Here is a 24,768-nt window from a genome sequence, read left to right on the forward strand (position 1 = left end):
AGTAGCCTAATTTCACCAATTTTCGTATATTCTATAGTGGCGCAATTGGCAAACAACCGCTTAGAAACAAGTGATAACGGCGACGATCCGGGTTCGATCCCCGAACGTGTATGCAGTTATATTACTTTTTGTATTTTTGCACTACAATTTCACATTTTTGATTAAGCGAGTGTGAAGCACCGAGCTAAACGTTCCAGTTTCAGATTGTCGTTCCAACCGAATGTTCCACGACCATAAACATATATATATTTTATGTACTTCGTAAAGACCGGCATTACCAGCACTACAAATGGGGCCAATACGTAGGTGCCAAAATCGCATTTACCCCTGCGGTCAGTCGTGTGGCTAATCGCGCAGTGGAAAGGCTTCACGTCAAATAATCTCATAATTGTAACATATAAGGAAGAAAATCAATTATATTAAAACCATTTATCATTCCAACTAGATCCCCAGTTTATTTTGCATTTTGAAGGAATAGGGTTTTATATTTCCAATAATAAGTATTTCCTATATTAAACAACTTACATTTATTAAAAGTACATTAGATTATACAATATTTTATAAAAATCAGACATACAGCAACAAAATTTAACATCTCTTATTTCAACATAATATTACTTGTTAATTAAGTGCAATATTTTTAGCGCAAGATCGCAACATGTTTGGCGACAACTAGTAGAATACTACTTAGCACTTTATTACCAATGCAGAAAAGTACTAAGAGCAACATGCTTAACTCACCATCTGTGGACCTTAAGGTACAGTGAGTTCAAGTCCTTCTCCGAAAGCAGCTCGCTGAGCACTGAGTGGACGGCTATGCGTGACCGGCATCGCGGAGTTCATTGTTTTTTAATTATTATTTTTAACAAAAGTAATCGATTGGTTTGATAAAAAATAACAACGCATTTTCAGAAGCAATTTTCATGTTAATGGCTTTTATGCATACAAAGTTACAAAATTTTAATGGTGCGTTTTAGACCTTTCTTCGTTTTGCCGCTCGCCCCTTTTATCGAATCGATAAAGTTAATAGAGAAAGGTCTCAAGATTGCTATAAAATAGCTATTCCCTGTTTTATAAAAGTTACTTAGAATAATTGTTATTAGACGCAGACATAGACAAAAATTATAATATATTGTTTTAATTTATATGGACGAAGTATACAAACTTATAGGTTTTACTGAAATAATAAGTTGTGTCCTAGTAGCAAAAATAACACAAATAAGTCATGTTTATAGATAGAAAAGCGCACATTATTAAAGAGAATGACAGCGAAAACAATAATCAGTGAAGACGCATCTAATGCGAGTGTAACAGGTAGTTCCTGCATTTCGAAGAGGTGTTGTTGACTTCAACTCTTATTATTATCATATTAAAGGCTATTTTGGTCCGTCCAGATCTGACGAATGCACCCCTCGCGCGGCTTTTTGCGAAAAGATAACTAACACCGACCGCCGATCGAAGCGTTTACAAAGAGCTCGAGGTTACCACACATAGGTGCAATTTTACTTGTAACATGGTTCGATTCAAGCAGCACAACTGAGTCGTATTCTACACTTTTTTTACTATAACAACTCAGGTACACCCCTAAAGCTAAATTTTTGTAATTGTTTTTAATTTACACGAGGTCGTAAATGGCGTAAATAATAAATTGATAAGGAAGCGCTTACGTGCTCCGTCTTGTGGATGAGGTGGTCTGTGATCTGTACTTGTGCTTCGTACAGTGCGAGCGGTTCGCAAATAGTGCGCGTCGCATTCGCCAGATCTGTACGCACCTTTATCTGAAATACGTCGGCAACAAGGGCAGCTCGCTCGAAGCCTAGCGCGACGTCTGCGCGGCGCTGGGCACCTGCGGGAGGCCGAACTCGTCGACCGGCACGCCGTCCCTGCCGCGCGCGCTGTCGGCGCCCGGCTCCCGGTCGGGCGCGGCCGGCGCCTTCACCACGTCGTCCAGGTACGACGTGTCGTCGTCCAGGGCTATCTCGTCGCCTGGAAACGAAAACAACATTTTCATTTGAATTGATTGAATTAACCAGATTAGACGCTTAGGCCTTAGGCCGTTGATTAAACGCCAGCATCTAACGAAATGGCTGATCGACAACCGGCCCTGTCATTGAAAGCAATGTTTAACCAGATAACTAAACGTCGTGTAGTCATTTAGTTAAATTCGACATAGATGAAGGTTAGGTTATTATATTTATTTATTTTAAATGTATTTATTTCTTTTATTTCATTTTTTTGGTTAAATTTTAATATCAAATCAAATATCAAACATTTATTCAGCAAATAGGCCACAGGGGCACTTTTACATGTCCATTTTTACAAACAATAAATTAAAAAAAAAAAACAATTACAAATATCGAATCTATGAAATAATAAATACTTTATTAGAGACTTATTATTACTTAATCACTCAATCATTTTCAAAGGGCTGACTTATACGCCAAGTTGTTAAAGGTTGAGTGATTCCTAGGTATCAAATTGAAATGCCGGCGTTTAATGAACTGCCTAGATGTAGCTAGCATATTAAACCAAATGGGTGCGACATGTATGCTCAAAAAGTGCACCAAAACTTTAGATCACTATAACATAGAACTTGTACTTCAAGAATTGTTTCTATAACATTTGATGAAAAATAGAAATAAATACCTAGGGCGTCAAGTTCGGCAGCTAATTCGTCATCATCGATCTCCGGCATGCCGTACTGGCGGCCCAGGGCTTCCTGCACCTCGTCAGCTTGCTCCAACATGTCTGCTAATTCGTCGTTCACATCCTGAAATGTACATAGGTTTTTTGTAAAAAAAAAAATCTTTGTAATTAATTTATATTATTAAGCTGCTTTGGACAGTAAATAGATTAGTAATGAGACAAGAGTTAATTGTTGATATCCTTGGCATATTGTAGGTAGGTAGCTTTATTAGCATCATAGCTAAGCCTTAAGTTTGTTACAGATAACAAGAGGATTTAAGAAAGCTTAATTTTTAAAAGGGTCAGCTTATGCTGACCAATAATTAAATAAGCCACTAAGTAATAAAAATTAACTTTTGGTGCAAATTTGTATTTTAAAGGATAACTTTGTTTTCCAATTGCCAAAGTGCGTTTTCTAGTATAAGTACCCTAATCTTGATAGGCCTCTAATAGAAGTAAGATCTTGGATAGACATAAGATTGATTAACATCAATGCTGCTTTTTTTTCTGTGAATTTCAATAAAAAAAAGTTAATTAAGGTCTAAGGTCCTTTATAACCATTTAAAATACCAAATCTGTATAGTATTCTCTACTTCGTTTTTTTAGCAATAGAAAAAAGGTAAACAATCTATACTCTGTATATTTAGATATTTAAATAAAAGTAAACAAAATCTACCCTCAAATGGCTCAACGTTTTTAAAAAATTAATAACAATTAGTTATGAAAACAAAATAATGTAAATGATTGTATGATTTATAATTGTTACATATTTGCTATGACTTATTTTTCAAGTGTTTTCCAATAAAAAGACACGTCAAGTCTTTCTAATGCTAAATAAAAAAACTAAGTACAGCCCACTTTACCTCAATGTTATCTATATTGATCTTCTTAAACTCCTTCTTCATCTGAGTGACACCATCTTTCATGGCCTGGACTGTGGCGTGCGTGTCTTTTAATGTTTGTGTGGCATAGTTGGCTTGCTCCATGTTGAAAGATTGAGCTCGGAGACTTTCCAGCTGTTGTTCATACCTGAATTCAATTCATAATGAAAACTTAAGTTCAAGATTTTAAAGTAACTTTCATATATTATGTCCAGACATCAGATTCTAGGGGACAAAATTTGTGCCATTTTCAACCAAAAGGGTACTAATTGTCAGTTGTCAATAAAGCGCAATTTCCATATAGCTTCAATTTGAAATCAACCTTGTCGACAACCAACAGTGTGGTACCTTTTTGTTGAAAATGTCACATTTAATGACAGATAGGGTTCTTTTATGAGAAAGAAACATTACTTTAGCTAATCAAAAGATGCTACACTACTCCCATAAATAAAGTTTACAGGTATGTTTAAACCACAGCATGATTAAACCTAGGCCATGGTGTCGGCAGGGGGAAGGGGCAAAAATCTGTAACAAAATGTATGCCTCTGTCCGCTCCTTGGCCATTGGCCATATCAACTGTTCCCAAGTTGAGTTCTGAGTTGAGTTAGTTTCTTATACAATGATAGACTAAAAATCCTTCATTTTCAATTGGGTTTTGAATATTTGTAAAGAAAAAATAAAAATAATTTAAGAATTTTGTATTAAGATAATATTGTACAAACTTACATTTTCTTCTGCTTTAGAACCCGCATAGCTTTTTGTTTAACAGAGTTTTTCGCTGGTCCTTCTCTCATTTTAGCCATTTGGTCTTTATATTTCCTTAGTTCTGTCTCTAACTTGTTGACCTTCTGCTCTATATTATCTGCTCGACCATCCACCTGTGAATTTGAATAAAACACAAAATCTAACAACAAACTAAACACTATATGTCAGTGTTATTTTTAAATTGTCAATTTGGCTCACAAAAATGGAAAATGTAGAATAAGAGCCTTGGTGCACAAAACAACAACCTCACATGGTTCAGTGGTGCTGCCCTCAATCATGAGGAAACACAGAAGAAGAAGTGATTTCGCTCACATAACCAATAACAAACAGTATAAAACTCCATATTACATTAAAGTTTATCAAGCCTTTTGTTTGCAGAGGTTGCCAAAGACCGACAGTATACCTACAGAAAATAGTCCACATTAGTTGTCAAAAATAAATAAATAAATAATAAATATAAATAATAATTTTATTACTTTTCTTATGTGTTGTGCGCAATCTATAACGACCAGTCTGGCCTAGTGGGTAGTGACCCTGCCTATAAAGCCGGTGGTCCTGGGTTCGAATCCCGATAAGGGCATTTATTTGTCTGATGAGCACAGATATTTGTTCCTGAGTCATGGATGTTTTCTATATATTTAAGTATTTGTATATTACATATATCGTTGTCTGAGTACCCGCAACACAAGCCTGCTTGAGCTTACCGTGGGACTTAGTCAATTTGTGTAAGAATGTCCCTATAATATTTATTTATTTATTTATTATTTATTTATAAACCTAAATAATGAAGTAGATAGTACACATTTAACAAGTTTACAAACAACTATTTACAGGAAATAGATATTATTTAGTTGATAGTTGTATTAGTCTACTAGGTCATTTACGTTTTGTGATGTGAAATTTGTGTAAATTGTCCATAACTGGCAGGGAATTGGCAAAAGTAAAGCTTAATACTATGATTTTAACACTAGCCAGTGATTTAACAACAATATCTCGTTTTTGACGGCGCATGAATCATCAACTAAAAGTACTAAGACCTACCTCCAAGACAAAATAACAAATCTTTTAATGTTACTTACAGTGCTAATGCAGTCCGTTATGCTTGGACCCGGAGTCTTTTGTTTTCCTCTGCCGAATATTCTGTTCATTTTGATTAGTTTATAAGAACTCTTTCCTTAATATAAATTCTTGTTCACAAAGTAACTTATAGTACAAAAATTTCCCTGATCTCACTCAACCAACAATCACAATCGACCAACAATGAACAACAAAATCCAATTCAATGACACTGACATAAGACATTTCCGTAGTCTGTATAATGACCAGCCATATAATGTAAAGCCAGATAACCCGAGTGTGCTTATCAAAGAATACAATACTCATACAATTTTATTATAGGTCATGAGTTACATGGGGCCTAACGCAAAAACCGAAATTCTCAAATTGCGGGGATCTTTCTCTTTTACTCTTAGTAAGACGTCATTAGAGTGACAGAGAAAAATGCCCGCAAGTGACGAATTTCGATTTTCCCGGTAGCCGCCCTGGCGTCGGCATCGATGTCGCTGCCGATCGTTAGTAATAAAGTGCCAGTTACATCCACACTTTATCGGGCCTCTGGGGGCCTACCGCGAACCACGTTCGACGTGTTGCCTCCCTGTCACGCTTACGTACTAATTTACAAGTGCGACAGAGAGGCAACACGTCGAACGTGGTTCGCGGTAGGCCCTCTGATATGATTGCGTAGAAGCAACGAATCTAATTGATCGATCAAAGTCAAATGCAGCAATGCATTGAATAACGCATTCGATTATCGTGATGCTTAGAGAGGCCATTCGTTTTAGAACATTTCACACACTTAATTTTTTTGTGAAAACACCAGCAAGGCTGCCAACTTAACCAACAAGTGTCAATGTCACTATATCAAAGTCAAAACAATAACCGGCCTAGGCCTACATTCATTCATACTTTGAACTGAATTGTAAATATCGAGTGATTAGTAACCTATTTGATTTCCGTTATCGTATTAAGTTATAAAGGTGATATACTATCAAGCTTTATTACTTGAGTAAATTGTAATTGATTTAATGATACTGAAACTTCCAGTGCGCGAAGTAGCGTGCGTAATAAGCAAACATTTTGGCATGGCTCTCCGAGGAGTAACATTGAATGGTGTAGTAAGTACTCTTTAGCACCTTTTTTGATAGTTCTTATAGTAATAGGGATTTCTTTTTATTATGCTACGTGCATCTTGTATTATTATCGTAACGAGAATAACCTTCAAAACACTTGGATAATTAAGTATTTTAAGAAAGTACGTCACCAACTACTAGGTAAACGTAAGTCCACGTGCGTAGGACGTAAACATGCTTACAATATATCCATGTAAACAACCTATTGTATTCTTGACGGTAAACATAAATACTGAATAAATAAAAATGCTCCAATGAAAGTATTTAGAAGTTAGCCTTTTATAATAACTAATTAATATGGGTATGGATTACATTGAATTATGTATAATTTCATAATAAAAATCCCTCTTTTTACAATACTCCTATAAATCTATTTAACAAATTAACTGCCAAGAACCTACTAGGTGGGTTCATTATGTATAGGAAATATGCCGTTTGGCACTTTCAGTAAGTGTTAATAGGGTTCTGTTTTCATTCGCAAGCGCAAAAAAGGTCAACAAATAACCAGATGGGAAGATGACATCCAGTTTACTCTAGGACCCCGCTGGACCAGAGTTGCTTTAGACAGACAGCACTGGAAAGAGTTGGAAGAGGCCTATGCCGACAGGCACACCACACTAAGAGACATTTTATAATAAGACAACTTAATATTTGTATTTACAAGTGATTCATATGTGGATTAAAGGCTTATTTAATTTAATTTTAATTTAATTTTAATAGGGTTCTGTTTTCATAGTCCGTTTTGATTGAAGTTATGAAGAATCAATCAATGCTGAATCAATTTTCTATTAAATAATGTGTACCCTAAACTGTCTTAGGCTTATAGTTCTAAGAAACTGCTGTCGCAATTCAGTCTTAATTTCTGTTATTATTTTTTTATGCTCAGCAAAACCCATGCAACTCTCAATGCAATCCTGTACTTTGCTGGAAATGGGATGTCAGCCCCATCATATATCACACAAAACCAGTCAACTATGCGGTCCTGGTTCTTAATACTCCAGTCACACAGAGTCAGGCATTTTTTACACAATTATGGAATAATGGTAAGTTATGCAATTTATAAAATTATCTATCTAAACATGGCTCATATAATATAATAATAAATAGCCTTTATTATTGAAGTTTTCAGTTATGAGGAATTCATTAATTATATTTCACAACTTTAACTGCAACTTATCCTTTGACATTGGTCTCCTCCATTGCTTTCCATTTATTTATTGGCTTAAACATGGTTTATATTTTTTTTTTCATTTAGTAGTTCACTTGCAATTTGATTGTCCGAATATCACTAAATAATTAAACTTTTACATGTATTTAATCAATCTTGATTATAATGCATTATCCCTTAAAGTAGTAGGCCGTTGGCTCCCAACCAAATATGTCATTTAAATTTGAAAGTTGATTAATTAATAGAAAATCAAAATTCCAATAACTGAAAAACAACATATGCTTCTTTAAGAGATATATGTTGGAGTCATGATATGACCTAAAGAAATGCAATAATAAAACAACTGTTTCCAGTAGACAGAATCTACTTGAAGAATGTGCATAGAAAATTATATACAGTTTATATTTTAGACAGAGCCTGGTTTGATGAGTTTGTTAGACAAAATGTTAAGTTAACAATAGTCTAATCAGCTTTTTTATTTTCAGCAAAACTAAGAATAACAGTGGATGGCGGTACTAACAAATGGGAGACATTTATAAATAATTGTTCAGAAGAAATACAAAAACACATTAAATTACCAGACCTTGTGACCGGGGACTTTGATTCAATTTCTCAAGATGACTTAGAGAAATACAGAAAGAAAGGTTGTAAGGTGAAACTTTTATTTAGACAATAATCTTACTAATATATTTAATGTTAATATATTTACAATAGTGTGCCTACATTTACTTTAGCAGAGGTAACCTTATAAGTCACTCTTTCAAGAACCTAGTCATGTTTGCAGCAGTGAGGTGTCCATAGAGCTTGATTCTCACCATACTTAGTATTCATACTTTCTGCTTACTTACTTACTGATAGCCTTTCTCCACAGACGCTTTGTCTGGTGGCCCTTGACAGAGGCCTCTGCTATATTCCTTCATGCGTCTTTGACCAGAGCCTGACCAGAGCCTGTTTTCTTCACAAGGCTCCAGCTACCTGCTTTAACTCGTCTTCCCATCTCATCTTTTGCCCAACACCCTTCCTTTTCCCATCTCTTACAGCTCACAGAGAAAAGGAAAGTTGAATTAGTTCCGGCTTGGCTACTAATATGTTTGATGGGCTGCAAATGTATATTTATTTTAAACTTTTTATAGGTTTTATTTTTGGTGGTTGTCATATTGTTCATTTTGCTACTTTAAGCTGTTAATTGTTCGAGTTTTCACTACTATAAACTTAAACTGACATCTTCGTATCTGGCACATATTTCATGTAATAATGCATGGTGCAAAAATTACACATGGGTCCCAGCAATGTGTGCAGCAAGGAAAAGGCTTTGACTTGGTATTTTGTTGCAATTCGCAAGCAAACAAAATTGCAACACTGTTATTCTGCCAAGGCGTTAGGGAGTGACTTTTTCAAAATCAAATAAAAATAGTAAAAAAAAGTGAACGTAAATAAATAACAGTTATTAGGCGAGTCCACACAGAGCCATACGCGCGAGCCAATTGCTTCGCGCACAAAACGGCAAGTGTAGACGTGCCTCGGCCGAGGCGGCGCTCGCTTTTTCTCGCTCCGAATCGCAAATATACGACCACTTTTAGTTATTTAGAAATTTTCTCAATTTCAATTTAGATATAGTTTCCTGCTCATTCTCCATCCATTTAACTACTTAAATTATGTCATTAAATCCAACATGTGTTACCAATTACCATCTTATTGTAAGCAAAATTAACATGCAATTGTCTTACAGGTGACACACACGCCAGACCAGAATCACACGGACTTCACGAAGGCCTTGATGGAATTATCCACGCATTGTCGGGAAACTAACACAGATGTGCGTGCATCATTTATAATTATATTGTTCAACAATGCCATAATTTGTCAATATACATACATTGGTGATCTCTTCTTCTTGGTAGCGTTTTTGGATAAATAGAATCAGCTTAAGCTATTTAGAGAAAAATTTGCAAAGGCGAACGTAATGCCAGAAAGCATTCTATACCATTTATAACCCAATGGGCTTAACAGAGATTAAACAGTAATAGGTGCGGAAAATATTTACAATAGGTACAGTCAGCGTCAAATACTTTGTAGCAACCAAAGTAGTCAAATAGTTCGGTACACCATATATTTAGTATGGTGTACCGAACTATTTGGCCACTTTGACTGCTACAGAGTATTTGACGCTGACTGTACTTGTATAAGTATATGGGAAATTTAGTAGTGACGTACGTGTTCGAATCCCGGTAAGGGCATTTATTTGTGTGATGAACACAGATATTTGTTCCTGAGTCATGGGTGTTTTCTATGTAAATCATATCCTAGTACCCATAGTACAAGCTTTGCTTGCAAGGCTAGGTCGATCTGTGAAAGATTGTCTCCAATATTTATTTCTCTATTTAAATACAAATATTTATGCTAAATAACATACTACTATTTCATAAATATATATGTATTGATATACTTGCTTATATAAATAAAATATATTAGAGTATATTAATGTCTTTGAGAGGGTTAAAAGTAGATGGCGCTATTCTTTAATACATAAATTATCATGTGCATAAAGTAAGCTTTAATTTACAGTAAGCCGCAGAGTTAAGTGACCCCCCTAGACACAAATTTCTATGCAGGGGGGGGGGGGTCACTTAACTCTGCAGCTTACTACACTTACTATGTCATAAGATTGTGTAAATCGCTGTGTATATATTATAACTAGATGTATATTGTTGTAAGTGATTTGAGATCCATTTGCGACAACATGTCCAATGCGTGACCTAAAGGCATTATCGCTTCATGTGGACGTAATTATGCGTTCACGACATTCCCGAGGCTCTCGATTGAATCGTGTTCACCTGATTTACACTTTTTATATAAAAAATACTTGTTTTAATACTACGTCGTTTGCAAACAGGCGTATGGCCCGCCTGATGGTAAGCAGTCACCGTAGCCTATGTACGCCTGCAACTCCAGAGGAGTTACATGCGCGTTGCCGACCCTAAAACTCCCTCGTTGAACTCTAGCAACCTTATACTCACTGGCAGGAACACAATACTATGAGTAAGGTCGAGTGTTATATGGTTATGGTTTTCTGTCTCATGTTAAATACATTTTGTCATATTGCTTGATAATCGAATCCTAAGAAACAGCCTATTGTTTTATAAGTTGCTAGTTTGACCATGAAAAAGCGTTTGCTGTAATAGATAGTTGGATACCATTGATGAACGACATTCATATAAAGAAACAGGCTAATATATACTATGGGTTCTATACCCCAGGGGTGACATACATAAACCTATTACTCATGCTTCAAGAGGGAAAAGTCCAATGCGCTGGACTGATTTAGTCTGCATCACACTCAACATTAAAGTTTTCGAAGTAGTCCATGCTGCCAAGAACCGGAATAGATTACGTAACATCCTAATATTCCTAATCCTACTTACGTAACATCGTCTATTATAAACTGATGGACTCATGGGGAATGATTTCCATTAATCGATCCCCAAATATTGGAGATTTGGGTATCAATATGGATGAGAGGAGGAAACCTCCACTGTTTATACCTATACCTTTGACGATCTGTCTGGCCTCGTGCATGGGTAGTGAGTGAACCTGTCTATGAAGCTGATGGTCCTGATTGGATCAAATCCCGAGAATTTGTTCCCGAGTCATGGGTGTTTTCTATGTACCTATTTATATATTTATATAATTATACAATATATCGTTGTCTAAGTATCCACAAAACAAGCCTTATTGAGCTTACTGTGGGACGTAGTCGATTTGTATAACAATGTCTTATAATATGTATTTATTATTATTTACATAAGGTCAGCTGCTATATTTCATGAATTTAATAATATTACACATCAAATCAAGATTGATTCCTTCCTTCTTTTAGGTGGACCATGTCATAGCAATAGCACAATCGTCCCGAAGGATAGACCAAATATTCGGCAACGTACAAACGTTGTTCCTGGCCAAAGAGAAGCAACTCCTCAGTCCTGCCACCAGATTGTACCTGATATCTGACGATGCTATATCTTGGTTACTCTCTCCGGGTAATCACGTGATAGTTGTGCCGGAAGAATCAAAGAAACATAAAAGAGCTTGGTGTTCTTTGGTGCCTGTTGGAGAGCCTTGTGTTGTCACTTCTACTGGACTTAAATGGAACTTGAGTGAGTACCGACTTTCAAACCATCAACATGAGCCAATTTTTATTCATGCCGATTTTTTTTTCATCATATTTGGATACATTTGGTAGTTTTTAAGAGCACCTCATTCTGAACGAAATAAATATAAAATCCCAATTTGTCCATATACAAATGTGTGTATTTTATCAAGGAGTTACAAAAATAACTACGTATTCGTAACTCAGAGGGAAGGCTCGAAAACCGGTTAAATTTCCAAACCGTTATCATGTACTTGGCGCAATACCTTTTAATTTCGGTTTGGTTCGTAAAACCGTTATTTTTAAACCGGTTTTTAGGAGAAAATTTCCATAAAGTTCTTGTCAGATTAACCGGTTTAGTATACTAAAAACCGCGTCTTTGTCTACGCGACACAACATCAGGCCGGACGGCCGTCTCATCGATCGTCGAATAAACCGGTTTATTTAGGTTTCAATAAAGTTCTTAAAACGTTCGCGTTCTTATGAAAGTTCGCAGTAAAACCAAAATAAACCGATATTTACCGCTATATTTAAAACCGGTTCCGAGCCTGTGCTCAGAGGAAGTTCTTAAGAACGTACGGTGAAATACGAAACCAAACAAGGTTTATCAAAATTTGACAATAAATTAAAACCAGTAACAAATATAAAATTGGCCCACATATCGGCCATAAAACACACATTTCACCTTTGTTCAAGCGTCTCCACAAACGGCTAGTGGTGTACTGTACCTCAAATCTTTGTAACTCCGTTATCATTGTTGTAATTCTTTGAACATATGGGTTGGCAAAACTATATCTACCATTGGAAACCCTAACCTAAACGTTGGTCTCCTTCGCCCAAGTAAAATTTAAAAATAATAACTTTATGAATAAACAGATATCAATAAATAGAGCTGCGTAAAAATAGTTAAAAAAAAAAAAACAAATAAAAATTCTAAATATTAAAGTTAAATTCGATAATTTTATGCAAACCAGGATTTTTATGTTATTCCAGTGTGTCTACTATATATATCTTGTATTATTTAAAAATATCACCTAGTATATAAACTTTCTATTGTTTCAGACAATCAGATCTTAGCGTTCGGAGAGCTAGTCAGTTCGTCTAACACGTTCACGGAATCGGACACAGTAACGGTCAAATGCAGCCACCCGCTTCTGTGGTCTATGAAAGTGCCCAGTCTACAAAGTAAGTACTCTAAAATCTATAGTTCTCGAGTATGCTTAGCACAGGAGCGCCACGACAGTATTTCGCTGCGATATAAAGTACCCGTTCCATCCCTCTATAATTTATACAGTGTACAAAAAGGCGGGTAATAGTCTATATCGCTGGCAACATCCTGTCGCGGCACTCCTATGCTAAGCCCAAAGGACTAAGCGTGATAACCGTAGTGAAAAATTGAAAAATTCACCGCTTTGGGCAAGACTCGACCTTTTGGAACACCGGTCCCATCGCTCAATTAACTGAGCTACCGAAACTTACCAGACGTGTGCGAATCCTTCCATTTCTTCCTTTTTTGACACGACTTACGGAGGTGCATAAAAACCTACACTTTAATATAAAATTAAGTGTCACTCGCAGACATTTATGCTTGTAAAAATTTGCCTTGTTGCTTAATAATGTGTAACACATGATACGCCTATTATCAGCCACGACTATTAAATTCGCTTATCCAACTAAGCTACCAGGGACCAACTTGACCTATAGGAAGGCTGAAAACGTTGTATTTTGTTTGGATGAATTGACTTTTTCTCGTTACTTATTTACGATCTCCTGGGTCACTCTTAAAACTCCCCTTTTATGGTATATCAATTAACCAGACATTAATTATTGTGGTAGGTAGTTATTTTTTACTTTCCATAATGGGCCGATTGACCTATCTATAACGCACGTTAGTAGATCATTGTGCAACATTCCGGACGGCTGAACGGTTATGGACAATGACTTAGACTTATTTGAAAATATGCGAGTTACTGACCTAATAATATAGTGTATTTCTTTTGTGTTTCGTGACATGATCTTTATTTTGTTAATCCACATATTTACTATTACTGTTTCTCAATTGACCTTAAGGGGCCCACTGGTTAACAGTCCGCCGGACCCGGCCTGTCGCAGTACTGATAATTTCACTACTCGTTGGTAGATGTCGACTACGAAAGTAATCAGAGTTTTGGTACCAAAACTGATGTATGGAATGAGCACCATATGCTTACTTCTTACTTCTCTATGCCTTCGGTTTAAGAAATATAACAACTTAGGTTTATCCCTGTACAGTTACATTTTGAAATAAACAGTAAACAACATTCCTTCTAGCAAACTGTTCTACTAGTGTCCCGGTGTCCCTTGGCTGACGGGAAAGAATTACAAGTATAAATATGTAGTTGATCCACCCAGGTACTCTAAGTTTTTTACATTATAACTTTTGTTTCAGGTTGATGAAGCTTGACACTATTATTGAAATGAAATTAGCAAAGGAACAAACGTCATAGTACATTACGATACAAGTGCGAAAAATAGGATATTCGAAACGAGTGGTGATAAATTAAAACAAGACCGAAGGGAGTGTTTTAAATCGACACGAGTTGCGAATTACCTATTCGCACGTGTATCGTACAAAGTTTTACAGTACATATGGCCCTAAATGTTTACCACAGTAACGTAATATGCTAATTTGCGCACTAGTGCGGTAAAGTAGCACCATATGTACTGTAAAAGTACTAGTTATAGAAGTAGACTTTTAGTTTATATATCGAATGTTACAAATTCATAAGGATTCATGGAAAATACCAAATTGAGTAAATCAACCGCAAAACTTAAATTAATTCGTTTTCTATAGGTATGGTACTTACAATAAAATAAGGTTAATTAACTATTAAATCACACAAACATAGCCGACGCAATACAATCGGATTGCGCTCTCATTTTCAAACTTGGAGGAATTAACAACTGGGGATGCCTTGTCTGTAATTTTTTGTACAAAACAGTCTGTGGATTTTTGCGTTGGAGGGGCACGTCAAATGTATGGCTATTGGTACGTGACGTCATCTCCACGTCAAACCATGTCAGATTAAACGTCTGTCACAATATGACCACTGGGTGAGGTTTTCGACACAGGGGAAAGCCCTTAAAGGCGACTCCGGTTGTTAAGAGTTATACTACGTGATCGTCTATACAAAAAGAGAAAACATTTTTCCACTTCTAAATATTTTCCATTCTCTATGATTTTTTAGTATGTTATAGACACAGTGAAAAACTGGATTTATAGATTTTCCTTTTTTTTTAAGAATAAAAAACAAAAATAAATAAATAAAGCGAAACCTAGAATATATTATGCTGAATGAAGCGATTGAAGTGATTTGTTAACATTTAGTTAGTGGAAAACGTCTTCCGCCTAAAAAAAAAACGTTATTTCGCTAGGATCGAAAGCTATTCTTCTCGCTTAAAGCCTGCAAGTTAAACCCTACATGAAACTTGGTGTGCATGCCATTTAATGTACCTATTTTTAGATTTTCAGTTTTTATTAGTAGTACTTGCATTTCGTTTTCTCTCTAATTTTAAGCTTTAAACTTGGTGCACAATAATAGTACATTTCGATACAAGTGCGAAAACTAGGAAATTCAAAACGAGTGGCGATAAATTAAAACACGACCGAAGGGATTTTTTTAAATCGACACGAGTTGCGAATTACCTATTCGCACATGTATCGTACAACGTTTTACAGTACATATGGCCCTTTAAATGTTTGACACAGTAACGTAATATGCTAATTTGCGCACTAGTGCGGTAAAGTAGCACCATATGTACTGTAATAGTACATTACGATACAAGTGCGAAAAATAGGAAATTCGAAACAAGTGGCGATAAATTAAAACACGACCGAAGGGAGTGTTTTAAATCGACACGAGTTGCGAATTACTTATTCGCATATGTATCGTACAACGTTTTACAGTACATGGCTCTTTAAATGTTCGACACAGTAACGTAATATGCTAATTTTCGCACTAGTGCAGTAAAGTAGCAACATATGTACTGTAAAGAATATTATTATTATTATCATCTGTAGTTTTATAAAAAAAAAAACCTTCTACTAGTTCAATTTTTAGCAATAAATACTAGTACCTGACCTAGATATATGTTACATAAGTTAATGTTCATGCCAAATTTCATGTAATACTTATAAGTATGTTTTAAAATGAGAGCGTAACTTGGATTGTATGGGAGTGGCTATCTGGTGGCGGGTCCGTGTGCCTCTTAATCTGCCCGACGATGGCTTAAGGTTACATCTTCAATGTAATCAAGGAGTTTTTTGTGTACAATCCCAAATCCATGAGATATATCGGAGCAGCCGAAGTGCTCAAAAATATCTGAACACGCACTCTAACGCCTTTACAATAGAGGCGTGTTCAGTTATTTGTGAGAACTGGGCCGCTCGAATATATCTGATGGCGACTGTACAGTGATGCTCCATGATTGTTGAGCCATTAAGGGTCCTAGCTAAATTGGTTGGTCATGATATTCTTTTTTTTAGTATCGATTATGTAGCTTGTAGTGTTCTGAGACTGACATGAGGAGCTATCACGGAACTGACATACCATATATTATTTATACCAAGCTTTTTTTGTAGTTTCATTTAAATTTAAATTTAAAATTATTATGGTTGTGATGAGCTTACTGTGGGACTTAGTCAATTTGTGTAAGTTACACAAATTGACTAAGTCCCACGGTAAGCCAAGAAGGCTTGTGTTGTGGGTACTCAGATAACGATATATATAATATACAAATTCTTAAATACATAGAAAACATCCATAACTTAGGAACAAATATCTGTGCTCATCACACAAATAAATGCCCTTACCGGGATTCGAAACCAGGACCATCGGCTTCATAGGCAGGGTCACTGCCCACTAGGCCAGCCCGGTAGTCTACATTCATCATCGGTCGTCGACATTTATTTATTTATATATTTCTGAAATGAGGATTCTCATGGAATTGGTTTTATGGTGGTACCAGATTGGTATATTCCGGCAAAAAAAAATACTGACATATTTCGCTTTTCTGTCAGTAAATTTCTAACTGCTGCCATAAATTTTATTTGGGTTTTAGCTGGGTTAAATCAGTCCCCCTTTTTCGCACCGGAAGTGGCCTTCGTTTTTGTAATTCCGGCAAGTTCCGCCGTGACAAACTATCAAATTAGGATTTAGCATCACTTTTATGGGAAACCATTGTGCATTTCATCGCGGTATCAAGTCGGTACGAAATTTTGCAATCGGCTCTTCTACCATAGCAAATCTAAACACAACTAGGTTGCGTAAGTAGCGCTGTTTTATCACAGAGTTTCTATGGCCACCTCCTGTGTCCATCAGCACATAAACTTGATGGTAACATAATATAGTATTGCTACCCAACGTACATAATGCATGTACAGTTTCAGCTCACTCGAATAATGGGAAGATTGGGAAGTGGGTCTAAACTCTAATTTAACTCGCAAGATTACTAACAAAAATTGCATGTTGAATAAAAGTGACTGATTGGTCTACGTGCGAGGTCTCAGTTCTATCTTCATTAATTTTCGCATTCCATTTATCTTTGTCATTCTCGTTGTTAAACATAAGATTGTCTCTCTCTGTGAGCGGGAGCTCGTTAGAACCTGCAGTCGTACACAATGCACATCTTTCGCTTACCCAGATGCGACTAAAGGCAACCTGTACAATTTGTCACAAGGTAAGCGCTTAAATTTTAGAACGTCTATAACCTATGTTGAGTTATAATAAATCATTGATTTAAGCCTTAACTGTTGAAGAAACAGTTACCCAAATTCACAATTTTCGCTGTTGACAATTTATAAATCAATTTCCATTATAATTAGCTTATCGTAGTGTTAATAGTGAAAATGTGTAGGTGAAAAACTTATATCAAGCCCCTGTTTTATGCAGTAGTGAAGTGTATGGATACACGTTACAATGTTTGAAATTTGTAATATGCTCTGAAGTTACATCAAACCTGCGTAAAAGTATTTTTAGCGATGGTTTCACAGGAATAGCGGTCAATGTTAATATCATTTATTTATATTTTTATAATAAATTGTACACAACTACATGCAAGGAGGGCTTCACCTAAGTTTTTTCTTATAACTACTTTTAAGGGGCCAGGAACGTGCTTGTTTTGTTTGGTTAGTGACTCACTCATGATATACATGCATGGGTTATAGTATTAGTTCTTAGTTATAGTGTTAAAAAAATTCCCAATAATGAGAACCTGCTCCTTTAAAATTTTGGAATCGGGTAAAAACAGAACTGAACAGTTCTCATTGACTTCAAATAGTGAGTAGTCGGTACCTACCTAAAAATAGGTAATTTATGTAAATCAATTATATGTTTATTTGCCTATTGGCTCAAATAATTTAGCGGTTAAACTAGAGGCGTTGAAGTCCTTGACGACTTAAATGATATACTATATTGTGTTCTTTATTTAATTTTTATTTTATAATTGTTTTGTACCATTTTAGTGAATTTGTGTTTTTGTTACTATATTTTTGAATTTAATGCTTAGCGATTTAGCAGTTGGTTTCTACTGCACTTAGAAGTAGGTACGTACAATACATAGGTATTTTAATTATACACTTCTTATTATTTCCACACTTTATTTTGAAGTGTTTGTCCACTTAAAATACGTCTACTTATTATTCTGTTAAAATTATCAAGATTACCATAATTTCTAAACTGATGTTTCAATTTGGACCTTCTGACATATACAGTAAGGATGATAATTACATGGATAACATTGTCTAAACCATAATATAAAATAATGTCAATCATAATTACACATATTTCAGTTCAATACTGTTCCTGTAACTACATCCTTTTTATTAGGGTTCCGTAGCCAAATGGCAAAAAACGGAACCCTTATAGATTTGTCATGTCCGTCTGTCTGTCCGATTATGTCACAGCCACTTTTTTCCGAAACTATAAGAGCTATACTGTTCAAACTTGGTAAGTAGATGTATTCTATGAACCGCATTAAGATGTTTACACAAAAATAGAAAAAAAAACAATAAATTTTGGGGGTTCCCCATACTTAGAACTGAAACTCAAAAAATCTTTTTTCATCAAACCCATACGTGTGGGGTATCTAGGGATAGGTCTTCAAAAATGATATTTAGGTTTCTAATATCATTTTTTTCTAAACTGAATAGTTTGCGCGAGAGACACTTCCAAAGTGAAAAAAAGTGAGCCCCCCCCCTGTAACTTCTAAAATAACAGAATGAAAAATCTAAAAAAAATATATGATATACATTACCATGCAAACTTCCACCGAAAATTGGTTTGAACGAGATCTAGTAAATAGTTTTTTTTAATACGTCATAAAATTTAAAAAAATAATTTTTTTCATCAAACCCATACGTGTGGGGTATCTACGGATAGGTCTTCAAAAATGATATTTAGGTTTCTAATACCATTTTTTTTCTAAGCAGAATAGTTTGCGCGAGAGACACTTCCAAAGTGAACAGAAGTGTGTGTCCCCCCCCCCCCCCCCCCCCCCTGTAACTTCTAAAATAACAGAATGAAAAATCTAAAAAAAATATATCATATACATTACCATACAAACTTCCACCGAAAATTGGTTTGAACCAGATCTACTAACTAATTTTTTTAATACGTCATAAATGGTACGGAACCCTTCATGGGCGAGTCCGACTCGCACTTGGCCGCTTTTAACTAATGTGTCCCACCATGCCTTGTAATGTTGCTGTTGCAAATAAAAAAAATGTTTAGTTGAAAAATACATGGTTTTATTGCGTGTCCTCTGCTGCTTTAATGACAATAATTAGCTATGAATAATGCATGAAATAGCTACAACATTGCTAGGAGCCTTTTGCATTGAGATCAATACCACAGTTTATCAGAAAAATTGATCCAGCCTACTAAATCCTTGTTGTTATATCCCAGTCCTAACATTCACTGCCAGCGACCCGCTAGGTGGGTTCTCTGTTCGTATTCGCTTTTCGTTACATACGGTTTTTGCTACGCTCTTTTGTTGTCGGCTACGCTCGTGGCGCGTAGCTCGCGCTGGCATTGAATGTGCTAAGACCCAGCCATACAAGAAACAAATTCAACATTTTGCTAGTAGAATTTAAACCTATAGTGGAGGAAATTTTGATTTGGGTAAAAAAATAACGAAACAAAACAAATACATCTATATTCCGATTGAAAATGATTTTGAAACTTTAAACAGAACCTTGTGGGCAGTGAGGGTTGTAATGGGCCAATCGAACTGTTATTTTTGTACCTTGGATATTAAAACAAAGCTATAGTATTTTTCAAACACGAAGGGTACAGGTGTCATCTCAAAACAATTTTGCGATAGGTATATCGAGTTCAAGGTTATAAATTCTATGCTAGATGACACCTGTGACCGTACCCATCGTGTTTGAAAAACACTAATAAGCTCAAAACTCTGAATTAGTTCTGCAATGATGCTATTAATATTTCTTAAGTACAGGACCAAGGTGTATTCCTCTGGTTTCCAAGCCCCGCCGTCCATATCTACACGAACGTGTGTACGGAAGAGTCGATGTAGGATGCGCGAGCGCCGCGCCGCGGAGGCTGCGCCGCCGCCGGCCAGTGCTGTCAACTGCTCGGCACGATCACGAGATAGCTCGATTTCCTTATCAGAGAAACTGCCGCGCTACTGTTTGCAGTCGAGGATCGTTTTATTGGTGAGTTACCTTTTTTATTCCCATTTTTTTACTATTTTATTTTATTCTACGTTCTAAAAAGAGAAGGTACAGTTTTTGATAAATATACCTAAGTAATTATACGAATTATACAAAAAATACTGATTAAGTACGTTATTTAGATACCTGCTCCAACTAACACCAAAGAAAGGATTATTTATGAACTTTTTATAACGAGTTTGATCTCGTATTTCGAATGCAATACTAAACAATACTTAAAACACCGTTTAATTTTTTTTATAGCGATAATAAAACTTTTAATTTGAATCGTACCGCATTCCTGACTTTGGAAAGATACTTTGGTTAAATAGGCTTTTTAATTATTATTTTTTAATGAAAAATCCTGTGAAGCAACTACCCAGCTTCATGGGAAACAGGTGGTATTTTGCTTCAATTAAAAACTCATCTGCAACCGATATTTGCCGCTGCCGCTAGTTTCATTTCAAAATAAAGGATAAAGTGGAACGTCCCCAAAATACAAGAACGGACTGAAGAATACAATAGAATTATAACTAAATAAAAGTATATACAATTTCATAGCTTTCTTTATTAATTTCGTATTAACACGTGAAAACCGTCACACATGATGAAGTTGGCGGTCACATGCTCAGCACCAACATTGCCGTTCGCTGTCGCTCTCAGTAACCGCGCGACCACCGCGCCAGTCGTGTGTCCTTACGAATCCACAACGGTGCGTTCCAAAACAAATTATAACTAGTTATAAGTGCAATAAGATCGAATTTGACTCGCCGTAAGTAAACCATAATTTGATCGCTTGGATAGCAGCGCTTAATAATAATTTAAATGCATTTCTGTTTAATTTACGATCGGAATTTTGTTTGTTGACTTTTTATTCGCTTGTAAAGTGTGAAGTTTGGGTGTCTAACTTTAGTTTAAATTAATAGCCTCATCAAAGAAAGCCAAAGAAAGATCATATAAATCACGGCCGAATGTGAATAACTATGATGTGTGTTTTATAAACAATACTTTCCTTATTGTTTTAAAATTGATTATTGCTTTTGCCTACATCTTATATGTAGGTGTTGAACTGCACATTTAGTTTAGGAGCTACTAGGTATATTGCCTAATATTCTTATGCGTAAATGATTCTGATATCCACGTTATTATTTCAAGAAGGTTTAACTATACTTACACTCTTCCAGTTTTATTATTTTGGCTATAAAATTGCAATAAGACTACCCGTGATGATGGCTAATAAGCCTATGACCCATTAGTTATTATTATTAAGCATCCACCTGTATTTTAGCTAACAGGCGTTTTACTAAAGTCGCATACGTTTTAATGAAACACTAGGTTCATTAATTGGGGCTACATATTTTATAGAATACGTAGGCTTTTACTGTATAATTATGTTACGTAATGTTATAAGCTTTACAACACACCATATGCGTTAATAGTTTCTTGTAGGCTTCCTCATAATGGAGGGGTGCATAGTTAAGTGGGCCCGTGACGTCCCACTGACGCGCCACGCTCAATCGACTCACTAACTATGGTAAACATCATATTACATTTAATTTTTAGGGCGAAATGTAAGCCCTTATCAGTTGTGAAAAACCTTTTAACTGCTAAACTATTTAACCAATTTAATGAGTTATTAAAAAGGTACCCTAGGGTTGAACAATTATTTATTTGGATTTATCCATAGTGAAGAAAAATCACAATGACTACCTATAGGAAAGTTTCAGAAAGTTGCGCGAGTTCTCAGAAAACTCTGGAAAATTTTACGAAAAATGAAGGAAGTTTCCGTTTAGGAAATGGGAAATTTCATGGCCTATACAAAAATTGAATTTCGTGAGAGCTTTCCAAGGGAAAAGTTTCCAAATCTGGCAATACTGTAAACTATGTTCACTCTCTGCTACGAGTAAACCCAAAGTTTTTAGAAATTATCCAAAACCCCTTGACATAAACACACAAACGTAATATGAGATTAGAGGATAAAGTTTAGGGGGTTATTCTCGGTTGGTTGAATTTAATTGACACCAAAATTAATCAAAACATAATTAGCCTGTTTAAACATGCACTGTAAATCAAGTATACGGGCGTAATGCTGCAGTTAATGCAGTTTCGGCTGTTTGGAGTTCATCCAACTTATGAGTATATTATTCACAAATCTTTGATTAGTCCACCATGGGTTTCGCTTTTTCGCGTTATCGCCTTTTATTATTATTCAAAAATCAACTCTATCCTGAGTAGCAGGGATCGGAAACCGGTATTATTTGTATGGGAACGAAAACGGTATTTTTTCTTTCTTTGTTAATTATTTCATTTCTAATTGGGCAATCTCATAATACGAAGTCGTTATCTAAAAACACAACCGAGTCCTATATTTGAAGTATAAAATAAACCGAAATATATGTTTATTTCTAAGTTTTTCCAAAAAACCGGTTCCGATCCCTGCTGAGTAGAGCTGTACTGAGCCAAGGAAACTTGACTTTAGGTCATTTCAATTCACTATACGAATATTTACTACATTTTCCAATGGCTAACATTCACTTACAGATATCACCCCCAGATATCCTAAAACCGGACACTTTTCCATCTTTATTATGAGATTTTCATTAAGTGATTCACTTTTATCAAATAGGCCTGATGAACTAACCTTAATTCCATGGCGAAGGGGGCGCTGCCTTTTATCTGACATCAATGTATATCCACCTCAATTGTTGTTTACTCTGAGAGTACGTCTGAATGTCTGTCAAGATAGACCAGTTTGACAGCACTGGCTCCCCTCGAATGCGGTTGACCCATGGGTTGCAACTTGTGTCAGCACTTACGCTGCATCCAATTTAAGGCAGACCACAAGTTGTGCTGGCTCAGCAGCGGAGTCCGCGGCAAAGTCTAAGCACGCAAAGTACTCCGCGTTGGAATCAACTTATGACTTTGTGCCGGTGGCAATTGAAACAGCGGGGCCTTAAGGTTTAGAGGCTCGCTCCTCTTTCAGGGAGTTAGGGCGTCGCTTGTGAGATAGGGGCTGCGATCCTCGCTCTGGGTCGTATCTGGTTCAGCAGGTCTCCATTGCGGTTCAGCGGGGAAACGCAGCGGAAATAATGGGAACATTTGAGCCAGGTACGATCCAGGGGGAATTATTTTAGATTTAGTTTTATAGGTTGTAGTTTAAATGTTATTTTATTTATATTAAATTTTAATGTGACATGTTTTATTTATTGAGAAATGTAACAGTAGTAACTACTTTTATCAAATTATCAAACTGCCTCAACATTTAACCAGCTTTTAAGTTCATGTCAGAAACCGCAATGTTGTCTAGTTTTGGCTGATTAAAATGGCCTCTATGAATTGTTGGTGTTAATTCATGCCAACTGTGGAATAAGAAGGACAGGGACCCATTTCTCGAACGGTATTAGTCTAATATTATTAGTGTGTTACCATGGTAACCCATACGAATTAACAGTTCGTTGACTAATAATATTAGTCTAATATCGTGTGAGAAATAGGCCCCACCCTGCAAAAGGAACGTATCCCAGTAACCATTGTTTATCATTATCACCATCCAACCAAAACACTCACATAATTTGCGTTCAGAGAGTTATTCAGTTAAGCAACCATGGTCTTGTTCAAACGAGATACCCAGTCTTATCACTGTTTAACGACATTTTTTATCACTGTTTTATTAAACTTCAATAGAAGTTCTTGTTAGACATAGTGGGCATCATTATACCCATTTCGAGGTAAAACTGAGATAAATAATTCCTTTTATAATCGCGCTTTAAATGAATTTCGTTGGTTTTGGTTTGGATGAAGAGGCTTATAAACTACTAGTAGATTAAATGTAAAATAAACTTTTGAAAGGTTATTCTGTCTCTTTTTACAGAGCGATTCCTGATCGTCGTATATATTCCATTGAAATTCAATTTCTATTTTCAGAACATTTTTCTTTTAATATTAGGGTAAACGTAACTATTGGTAACCGACCACCTACGTTCATGGATATTTTAAAGCTTCGTGAAAAACCTGCGAAAACTGAACTGTCTTTTATTGACAAAGTTGGGCTGCAAGACTACACAGGGTGTTTTAATTTGTTATTTTATGTCTAATAAGTGAATATGTAACAAATACCAAAGAGAATTTGAAATAGAGGTGGATTGTCAAAGAAAACTTTGTAGCCACAGTAAATTTACTGCCATCTTTCGACACATGATTAAAATTTTTAGAACGCCATTTGA

General features: G+C 35.8%; 3 protein-coding genes across 5 annotated transcripts in view; 2 read left to right on the forward strand and 1 right to left on the reverse strand.

The window, feature by feature from the left end:
* Positions 1-435: 435 nt before the first annotated feature.
* LOC133520558 (charged multivesicular body protein 5) lies at positions 436-5,609 on the reverse strand. The gene is made up of 5 exons (XM_061855054.1): positions 5,411-5,609; positions 4,293-4,444; positions 3,549-3,714; positions 2,647-2,770; positions 436-1,986 (listed from the first exon to the last, which is right to left on the reverse strand). Exons 1-5 carry the CDS (start codon positions 5,477-5,479, stop codon positions 1,817-1,819), a joined length of 681 nt encoding a protein of 226 aa, XP_061711038.1. The 5' UTR covers positions 5,480-5,609; the 3' UTR covers positions 436-1,816.
* A 371-nt stretch (positions 5,610-5,980) lies between these two features.
* Positions 5,981-15,112, forward strand: LOC133520556 (thiamin pyrophosphokinase 1). The gene is made up of 7 exons (XM_061855052.1): positions 5,981-6,505; positions 7,407-7,563; positions 8,174-8,340; positions 9,418-9,504; positions 11,566-11,842; positions 12,898-13,020; positions 14,264-15,112. The coding sequence occupies exons 1-7, from the start codon at positions 6,416-6,418 to the stop codon at positions 14,266-14,268; spliced, it is 906 nt and encodes a 301-aa protein (XP_061711036.1). The 5' UTR covers positions 5,981-6,415; the 3' UTR covers positions 14,269-15,112.
* A 5,285-nt stretch (positions 15,113-20,397) lies between these two features.
* LOC133520554 (V-type proton ATPase 116 kDa subunit a 1) overlaps positions 20,398-24,768 on the forward strand; it is a 37,154-nt gene continuing 32,783 nt past the window's right edge. Inside the window, exon 1 of one of the 3 annotated variants that reach the window (XM_061855049.1) lies at positions 20,398-20,548. The gene's annotated coding sequence lies outside the window, so the exon portion shown is untranslated. Of the gene's footprint in view, positions 20,549-21,177; positions 21,318-24,768 lie in introns of those variants that run through there. The other 2 variants (XM_061855050.1, XM_061855048.1) reach the window with 2 other exon arrangements.

The sequence above is a fragment of the Cydia pomonella genome, chromosome 8 (genome assembly GCF_033807575.1).
Source record: "Cydia pomonella isolate Wapato2018A chromosome 8, ilCydPomo1, whole genome shotgun sequence".
NCBI classification, from domain to species: Eukaryota; Metazoa; Arthropoda; class Insecta; order Lepidoptera; family Tortricidae; genus Cydia; species Cydia pomonella.

Coding starts and splice junctions, on each gene's coding strand:
- LOC133520558 (XM_061855054.1), bottom strand. CDS start 5,479: ATGAACAGAATATTCGGCAGAGGAAAACAAAAGACTCCGGGTCCAAGC. Junction 3,715..4,292: donor GTTCTAAAGCAGAAGAAAAT/GTAAGTTTGTAC, acceptor AATTGAATTCAG/GTATGAACAACAGCTGGAAA. Junction 2,771..3,548: donor TCAATATAGATAACATTGAG/GTAAAGTGGGCT, acceptor TGTACATTTCAG/GATGTGAACGACGAATTAGC.
- LOC133520556 (XM_061855052.1), top strand. CDS start 6,416: ATGATACTGAAACTTCCAGTGCGCGAAGTAGCGTGCGTAATAAGCAAA. Junction 8,341..9,417: donor ACAGAAAGAAAGGTTGTAAG/GTGAAACTTTTA, acceptor ATTGTCTTACAG/GTGACACACACGCCAGACCA. Junction 11,843..12,897: donor TGGACTTAAATGGAACTTGA/GTGAGTACCGAC, acceptor CTATTGTTTCAG/ACAATCAGATCTTAGCGTTC.